Source organism: Canis lupus, chromosome 32 (genome assembly GCF_048164855.1).
Source record: "Canis lupus baileyi chromosome 32, mCanLup2.hap1, whole genome shotgun sequence".
NCBI lineage: Eukaryota > Metazoa > Chordata > Mammalia > Carnivora > Canidae > Canis > Canis lupus.
The window spans coordinates 5,687,871-5,697,118 of NC_132869.1; the positions used below are offsets into that span (position 1 = coordinate 5,687,871).

General features: G+C 46.8%; 1 protein-coding gene across 4 annotated transcripts in view; it reads right to left on the reverse strand.

Moving 5' to 3' along the window:
- SCG5 (secretogranin V) overlaps nucleotides 1-7,489 on the reverse strand; it is a 53,907-nt gene extending 46,418 nt beyond the window's left edge. For 2 of the 4 annotated variants that reach the window (XM_072808820.1, XM_072808819.1), the window contains exons 1-2: nucleotides 7,342-7,489; nucleotides 5,711-5,944 (exon numbers count right to left, since the gene is read on the reverse strand). In XM_072808820.1, coding sequence (XP_072664921.1) covers nucleotides 5,711-5,936 — 226 coding nt within the window. In that variant the 5' untranslated portion in view covers nucleotides 5,937-5,944; nucleotides 7,342-7,489. Of the gene's footprint in view, nucleotides 1-5,710; nucleotides 5,945-6,840; nucleotides 6,970-7,341 lie in introns of those variants that run through there. The other 2 variants (XM_072808818.1, XM_072808817.1) reach the window with 1 other exon arrangement.
- Nucleotides 7,490-9,248: the final 1,759 nt, after the last annotated feature.

Below are 9,248 nucleotides of genomic sequence, written 5' to 3' on the forward strand. Positions count from 1 at the left end.
AAGGGGGGCTGCTCAGAGCAGTCTGGGCAGCCGTCCCTGAGTAGGCAACTTAGAGTGGAGACCGCAGAAGGAGGTCTGCTAAGCAGAGCAGAAAGGACCAGTGGTATGAAGCTGGAGTGTGAACCTCGCCCCACCGCTGTGACCGGGGACTGAAGGGAGGCGGGCTGGGAGTGGGTGGGACAGCAAGGCCAGGAGGAGAGTGTGCAAGCAGGGCCCTGGCAGGCTGCGGCAAGAGGTGCTATTTTTTTTTTTTTTAATTCATGAGAGATGCAGAGAGAGAGAGAGACAGAGAGAGAGGCAGAGACACAGGCAGAGGGAGAAGCAGGCTCCATGCAGGAAGCCCAACGTGGGACTCGATCCTGGGTCTCCAGGATCAGGCCCTGGGCTGATGCCTGCACTAAACCGCTGAGCCACTCGGTCTGCCCCTAGAGGTGCTATTTTTGATCTAGGTGCAGTGGAAAGCCACGGATGGATTGAATTTTCACCATAGAGAGTGATGTTCACGGGATTTAAACCGATACTTTCAAAGTTTAACTCTGCCTTTCGGACAATTTGAAAGAAACAAAAAGTGGAGGCAATGTGGTTTCTCAACAGACAATTGCATAGATCTGTGCCAGGCACAACGGAATCCTGAGCCAGGCCCTTTGGAGTCAAGCCAGAGAGAAGAGAGGACAGGCAAAGACAGACGTATTATAGAAACAGAAAGGAAATAAATTGCTGATAACTGAGTCTGACATGTAATGGAGAAAAGTGAGGACTATCCCAGGTTTTTCACCCACATGTATGGCTCTGTGGTGGCACCATTCATTTAGACAGGAAAGACTGACATAAGCAAGCTGAGGAAGGGGTGGTAGAGGTATCAGGATTGACAGATGGTACTTTGGCAAGTCACAGAAGCCTTTAGATGTACGAGAAACAAGATGGGGCTGAAAATATAAATGTCAGCATCATCAGCAAAGAAATAGCGTTTGGAGTCCGAGAAGAAATGAGGGACGCCCAGGTGGCTCAGTGGTTGAGCGAGCAAGCTGAAGAATAAAAGCAGTGGGCCAGGCACTGAGCTCTGGGGAACTTAACGTGGCGCACGAGGGCAGCAGGAGAAAATCACCAAGGAATCTGGGGAAGAAAACTGTTCATGGGCAAAGCGAGAGGAGGAAAGCCGACAGGGCACCATCTTGGCATAAAAATCAAGAAAGAAAAGGGTTTTCGGAAAGGTCAAGTGTGCGGAATGCTGCTGAGGCTGAATAGGATGAGGGCAGAATGTAGGTGAATTTGGCAAGAGTGGCTGGCCCTGACAGGAACTGTGTAAGGCATCTCAGAATTGGCCGGTGGAAGGCTCAACTTGAACTCTCCCCCTGGAGAGGCTCAGTTTGCTCCCCTTCCAGTTCCTCAGGCCCAAATCCTGATGGCACCCCCGACTCCTCGTTCTTTCACGTCCTGCCTCCAACTCCCTAGCAAGTCCTGTTCATTTCAAAACATACCCACGACCCGACTACATCTCCCCACCCCTCTACCTATCATGCTCGTCTGTCTCTCTCCTGGCTCCCTTGGCTCATTATCGAAGCATCCTAAGTGATGTGTCCTCCCTTCCTCGGGAGGATTTTCAGTACAGCAGCTCGAGTGATCATTTCCAAGGATACATGCTCAGAGGACAAGCCAAAACCCTGTGAGCTCTGCCCCCATGTATCTGGCCTCCGCCTCCCCTTCTTCCCAGTGTCACGCCTACTACCATGCTCCTGAGTCTTGGGCTGTTGCCACATGGGCCCCCTTGCTCCCATCCAGCTTGTGTATGAGCAGCTTTCTCCCTGGATGTCTTCCTCTACACACCACCCAGCTCACCCTCCAACTCTCAAAGCTTTGCTTATCTCCCTGGGAGGGAGCTCCTACCCCTATTTGAAGCTGTTTCCACCATCCCCCTCCTCTGCTTTCTAGCTTTATAGCACGTATAACCACCTGACTTACTATATAGTTTATGTGTTAATTTAGGAACTGTATCTCTCCTGTCCTACCTATCTGGGAAGTTCACACTTCTTTCCCCAGTACCTAAAACAGTGCCTGGCGTCCAAGAGATACTTGTTGACCTGACAAGTAAGTGGTAAGAATGGGAGACTGCTGCGGACTGGGGGAGAATGGAAGGTGAGGAAGCACAACCAGTACATAGTGAACAGATGCCGGGAGAGGCAGCAAAACAACGGTACAGTAACTACAAGTGGTATGAGGTCAAAGGAGGGAGAGTTTTTGTAACCGGATGTATGAACACGGGGACCCCACGGTAATTTATGCTGACCCTGTATTCTATACTAAAAGGCTAGTTTATAAGCCTATATTCAAGAGCTAATATGTATCTTCAGTAATGAGATGAATCTGAGGACCAGAAGATTAATCAATCAGAGTAGGCAAAGTACAGGAACATTGTTTCCGATTTGTCATTTATTAGACAATAATCAGCCCCTCCTGCAAGTCCAGTCATAGTCATCTAAAGTCTGGTGATGATGCATTCAGAAAGGATTTCGCAGGACTGCAATTACACAGGTGAACACCTTTTCTTCTGAATGAGAATATTACCTTCTCACAAGTAATAAATTCAAATGTAGACAGTAAATTCAAATCCCATCCCCAAGCTAAACAGAAGCTTAGAGGAGTTGGGTAATTCGCTCGTCACATCACTAGTAAATGATGGAGCTGGCATCGAAATTCAAGCATCTTTGCCAATAGTCTATGTCAAACGTGTGTTAAAATTCACACCAGAATACACGTATTGTGTCTATTCTTTCTATAAAAATCGGAAAAAAAACAACCCCTTCTTTTTTTTTTTTTTTTTAACCCCTTCTAATTTGATCCTTTAGGGGTACCTGGGTGGCTCAGTGGCTGAGTGTCTGCCTTTGGCTTAAGTTGTGACCCTGGGGTCCTGGGATCGAGTCCTACATCGGGCTCCCAGCAGGGAGCCTGCTTCTCTCTCTGCTTGTGTCTCTGCCTCTCTCTCTGTGTCTCTCATGAATAAACAAAATATCAAAAAAAATTTTGATCCTTCATAACAAAATTCTACAATAAATGTTGGAAGGGATACAAAAGTTACCACACATCTGTCAGAAGCCTGGGAATTAACACAAGTAAATGAGCAGAGACAATGCAAACAAATGGATGAGTTGGATGAATGCTATCTTAAATAAATACTAGATCACCTAACAAATTAAGGGCCAAGGTCCACAACTGGGGGTAAAAACAAAACAAAATCCAGGCTTCTTATTTTGTTTCTTTTGTTTCTATCCTCCCCCTCCCCCCAAAGTCTCTGGACTATTTTCTATTAGCTTTCATCCAAGCTGTAATAGGCAGAATCCTAAAATGATCCCCCAGGAGGCCCCTGGTGTCCTTGTCCTGCATAATCCTCTGCTTCTGAGTGTGGGTGAGACCTGTGAGTATAATGAGATATCACTCTCTTGTTAAATGACAAATGTGATGGGATGGCCACTCCCATCATTACAATCAGGAGACCACAGGATATTCCGCCTCTGGTGCTGAAGACTGCAAGCTGCCCCTCTGTGCTAGGGCCACCTGGCTTAGGACCCGGGGTAGCCTCTTAGAGCAGAGAGGGACCCTGGCTGGTAGCCAGCAAGAGAGGACCCCAGTCCTATAGCAGCAAGAAACCAAACGTTGCCAACAACCTCAATGAGTTTGAATGAGGACCCCAAGTTCTAGCCAATACCTCCATTTTAGCCTGATGAGACACTGAGCAGAGGGCCCAGCAAACCCACACCAGACTCATGACCAACAGAAACCATGGGGTAATAAACTGGCATTACGGTAAGGTGCTAAATTTGTCATCATTTGCCTCAGAGTAATAGAAAACTAAAACACAAGCCAATCTTCACCCTGACACAGACACTTCTGGAGGTGAACATGTGGCCATGACCTCACATAGTCCTAGAGAATAATAATGGAAACAGAATTTTTCATTCTGAATCGTCCTGACTGTCCCGCTCTTTCAAACCTCTGTGCTGTTTCACTCCATATTCCCTGAAAAATTCTGATTCAGACTTCAAGACTCAAGTCAAATGTTGCTCTCTGAAGAAGTCTTTCCTCATAGCTACGCCCATCCAGTCCCAAGCAGAATAAGTTACTCCTGTTCTTTTCTTCCGTGACAGCAGCTTGTCTGTCCATCTCCCGAAACACTTACCACGGTGCATTGTGGTAACCTCTCTCTGACAGAGAGGCCTATTCTTTTAGGACATAGATGCTCCAGGCTCTGCACAGGGGCTGGCATGGATTAAGTGCTAAATAATTGGATCTTGAGTAATGAAAACGAGGCTCTGGAAAAACATAAGCTTTGGATGCCCAGGGAGCTGCTGTTTCTCTTCCACCCAGATGACCAGGCCTCAGGTATTCATGGAAACTCAGAGAGATTTCTCCATGACAACAGCTGAGTGACTAACCAAGCACTTACTGCGCTGCCAGGGCAGATATTTACTGTCTTGAAAAGGCTGGTCTGAAATGGAAAAGTGTGCTAGGAGCGACAGGTGGTAGGTGCTGGGAAGGATTTAAATTTTTCCTAAAGGGGTGGCATGATTTGCTCTGCTTCAAACCCCTGCTTCTAGGTTTGCATGCTTGCTGACTCAAATTATCTGTTAATTTGACAGACATCAAATGCCAACCTAAACACAATAATCCCACAGAGTTAGTTTTACTCAATGGCTTACGACTATGGGTAACAAGACAGAAATGAGAATCCTATAGTCACAATATCCATGGTACTTACAGGCCTCTGGGGAGGACAGTATTTTTAGGAAATCACCAGACTTAGGCAGAATTATGCGTCATCGATTCATACAGAATACCACTTCCTGGCTATGTATTCTGAGAAAACTCAGAAAGAATTCACATTTTTCCTTAGGATCCACTCACAGGGGGAAAGAGCTGAAGTGCTCCGCTGCAGTTAACGTTAACTAACCATGCGACTGCTTTAGGCCTCCCCCTCACTGGAGAAAGACATCCTTCAAAATCAGAGAGGATATAAAGCAAGGCATGGAAATAAGGCACTAGCTTGTCACCGACTCTTAAGCCTTAGATTCAGATTCTCTCTAAAAAGAAATCACCGAACAACAAAGTACTGCTTTTTAATAAAAGTATTACAATAACATTGCCAGAAACTTAAAAAAAAAAAAAAATTCCTGGAGGAAATCATCTTGCCACACTAAAAGAATTTAATTGACATTTGCTATTATTAAAATTATCTCAAAAATTTTTTGACATAAACTCAGTGAAATGACCTCTTTCAGCTCCCTTTGCATTTATACAACATCATTCTTAAGAATCGAGTCATATCCTATAGACTCTGCATTTTAAGGATCTTTTACAAGTATTGGTTGGCAATGACTCAAAGAGGAAGCCAGCTGGGGACACATTTTCCTAAAGATGAATGGGAGAAAAAGCAGGTTCTGGGCTCTAATCTTTCTCTACGGATAATGCTAGGTGCTCCTTTATTCACTCAAATATTAATGTACGAGACTTTGTGCCAGGTGATAGAGCTACAGCTGTGAGCTAGACAGATAAGGTCCCTATTCTCTAGATACCTATATTCCTGGGTGGAGGCATGCATTATATATCGTGTGGAATAAGAAGAAATGGGAAACAGGGGGAGAAAGTAAAGGTTCTTTAGCATGTATTAATGATTGTAAGTGCTACTGGAAACTTCAAACAGGGGGAATATAGTAAATACCTTCGATGCTCTGTGGGCCCACAAGATTCATGGCCTGGTGAGCTGGATACTCTACCCGTGGTCTGGCGATGCCCAACTGCTCCATAACCCCATGGAGCAGCCTCTGGATATCTGTTTCTGAGACCCGGTCAGGGGTCCTTGGGCTATAAGCAGATGCTGGAGTCCATCCGAACGTCAGCCAAAACACTAGGCCAGAGAACACGACAGACACCATCTCAGAGGCCATGTTTAAACCTGCAGAAGAAAGACCAAACATGTTTCTACTGGACACCACTGGCAACTGCGATGCTCCCACGCAAGTAAGTCACTGAAGGGACCACCTGTTGGGGTCTGTGATGAAAAATCCTTAGGGATTTGCCCTAAGTGTCCAGTGGAGACAGAACGTCTGCTTTGGAATAAGGAAAGAAACCGAACAACCCAAGATAGCCAGTTCCCTGTGCACACAGCACCAGACAGAAGGAATGGCTCCTCTCACACCTTCTTCTCTCCTTGCAACTCCCTGGAAGTGCTTCATTACCCCCAACCCCTCTGCCCTCCGCTCTCTTAGTAAAGCAAGCAAACCAACAACAAGAACTTGCTTCAGTTTTGAGAGAGGGAGAGGAAGAATGACATCTCAAGTTTTCCCCGTCTCCGGGGAGAAAAGAGGTTCCTAGGAAGAAGTCAGGAAGACACAAATGGTCAAGAAGCACAGAGGTCACGAGCTGTGCAAGGGAACATCTTAGCTCAGCAAACATCCAACACATCTGAGATCCTGCAGGGGATGAGGGTACAGCCACGCAGGCCTGCCCTGCGGTCTGAGAAGTGAGGACAGGCCAACTGGCTGGGCCACGGACCCACTGAGCAGTCCTGGGCAAACGTGCCGGCTTTGTCTGCAAAATGGGCCTGAGGAAAGCACCCATGTTGGAGGGTTCTGTGAGTGTGTGCACAACGTCAGGCACAGAGCCCCCACAGCGTTGCTATGAGGCTGGCAATACTGTCTCACGGTCCTGTACGTTAGAGCTTGAAGAAGCGGCCGTGAGGAGAGCAAAAGGAGAAGACTGCCCTAGGGACCCACCCTGTCTTACATGTTGGCTTCTATGGAGTCAGGGGCCTGCAGAGCAAGGGGACAGGTACTCGTGCGGCTGCCCAACCTGGGTAAGACCGCAGCTTCAGCGGTGGCTGTGCAAACCCTCCCTCCTCTGGCCCAGTCTTCCAGGGAGCGGGCTGGGGGTGCATTCTCTTCCTTCCAGCTGCAGGAATCACAACCTCCATTTTCTTCTCTGTAAAGGAAAGGCTTTTCCCAAGTCATTCCTGGACGTGAAACCTTCTCCCCCAAAGAGCTAAGACAGTAACGCCTGCAGCGGTGCCGCAGAAGGCGGGAGGCAGGAACCACCGTGTGCGGCCCTCTCCTCCTCCTGCTGTGCAGGCAGGACGGCTTTGTGGCACCCACGCCCCTCTCCTGTGCCGAGCCACCCAACTTCCACCCTCCATTCCTTTCCCTTATTTATGACCGCACCTCCTAGCCCGCACCCACCCGTTGTCCTCCCCCAGCCTCCAGCCAAGGACGACAGCAGCCCCCCCATCTCCATACGGCGCACCCTGCGGCCCCGGGCGGGCCCCGGGGCGAGGGCAGGCATCCCCGCAGGACTCACCCGGCGGCCGCAGGACTCCTCGGCGGCCGGGCCTGGGCGGGGGTCGAGCCGGGCCGGGAGAGCCGCGGTGCGCGTGCGTCGCCTCCTCCGCGTCGTGGCTCCGCCCCCGCCGCGCCTCGGCAGGTGCAGCCCCGGCGGGCCCAGAGGCGGGAGCCCCCGCCCGGCCCCCGCCCGGCCCCCGCCCGGCCCCCGCGCGCCGTTCAGCCCTCGCGACCCAGGTACGCGCGGCCCCAACACTCTATCTACCGACCCCTGAGCAAGTGACTCGCCTTTTCTCAAGCAATCTGAACCATGTGCATGTCGCTAGCCTGCCCTTCGCCCCCAGTATCACATCCTTAATTTTGCCACCTTCTAGCATTTTTTATTTTTTTGTCTTCTGGCTTGAAGCAGGGGGCAATAGTAGGAGAGAAAAAAGATGAAGAGGTCCTAAGAACTTTTCATGACGACCATGATAGGGTGCATCATAAGGGTGTTCACAGGAGCCCTTTTACTGAGCAGGAAAAAAAAAAAAAAAACAACTATGGCAACTTAACACAAAATGTCAAAAACTTCTGTTAAAGTGATACACTAAAAAACATGCGAAAACCTCTAGGAACATTAGTTCTGAGTGCTACTTCTAAACTTCAAGACCAACTATCAAGTAAGATTTATTTGGCCTGAAGGGATATTGAGCCCCCTGCACACTACAGAAATTCGTCAAGGTAGACCCAAATTTGTTACAAACGTATGGAACAACATTGACAAAATTGAGATGCAAAATCATACAATAGAACATGGCACATTTCTTTCGAGACTGGAGAGAAATACCAGGGTAGGGGGACAGAGAATAAGTAACTTGATGAGACTAGAATCCACATCCTTTTACCCTAGCTCCATCCAGCAAATCCATTCTCACCTATACCATTTTACGCAATGAGGGGCCCATGCAATTCACTCACAAGACACATAGCCTTTTGGTTTAAAGCCAAGCCTTCTTCCTAGAGTCTTTTCTTCCATGGAAGCTCTTCTTTCCAGCTTTTTGTTTCAGTGCATGCTACATCAACAGCACAAATACAGTCTATTGGTTTTAGGCTCAAAGACCATGCTGGGGTTGAATATTGATTATTCACACATACTGGTTTTTCAATTCAGAATTTTACCTTAACATTGTTTACTGTTACCTTCATTTTGTGCTTGGAAAAATGGAGAAGCCATTACAATTTACTGCTTTTGTGTTGGATGGAAATTGAGATACAATGAAAGGTTTCTTTCATATGAAATTTGATATTTTAAAACACATACATCCTGGACTTGATAATCATCAAACAGCAATATTAAATTCTTAGTGATTTTAAAATGTTGTGAGGCAGCCTGCTAATTTAAGTCCAATGTAATTGTATTGTGTGTTGCTCATAATAAACAAATTTGTACAAGATCTTTACTTGCAAGAACAAAGTGGAAATCATCTTTTAAGTTACTGCCCACATCCATACTTTTATAACTGTTGAGTATGTTCACATATCATTTGACCAAAGACCCTGAGTAACATGATCTCCATTTTATATGAAATGAAGATATTAATTCTAAAACTTGACTTTCCTGTCCAAGCTACTCACCTTCATAGTCCTCCTATACTGTTTGCTTTCAGCTAACAAAAATGGGATTGACATGTGGGTTTTTTTTTTTTTAATAAATCTCTTTCATTATTTCTCTCCCCAAAAGCCACTAATTCAGGTAATTCTACAGTTAAGTCTCAGTCTCCTGGTCTTACAATTCAACACTTCACCCATTCCCATGGATAGAAAATGACATTAGTACATTTCTAAAAGTTTACCCAGAAGGCAGTTTAAACTGTTTTGAACCAAGACAACATATATTTCAACAGTTTGTCTTCTATCTCTACTTACTACCAGAAATATCATAAACTT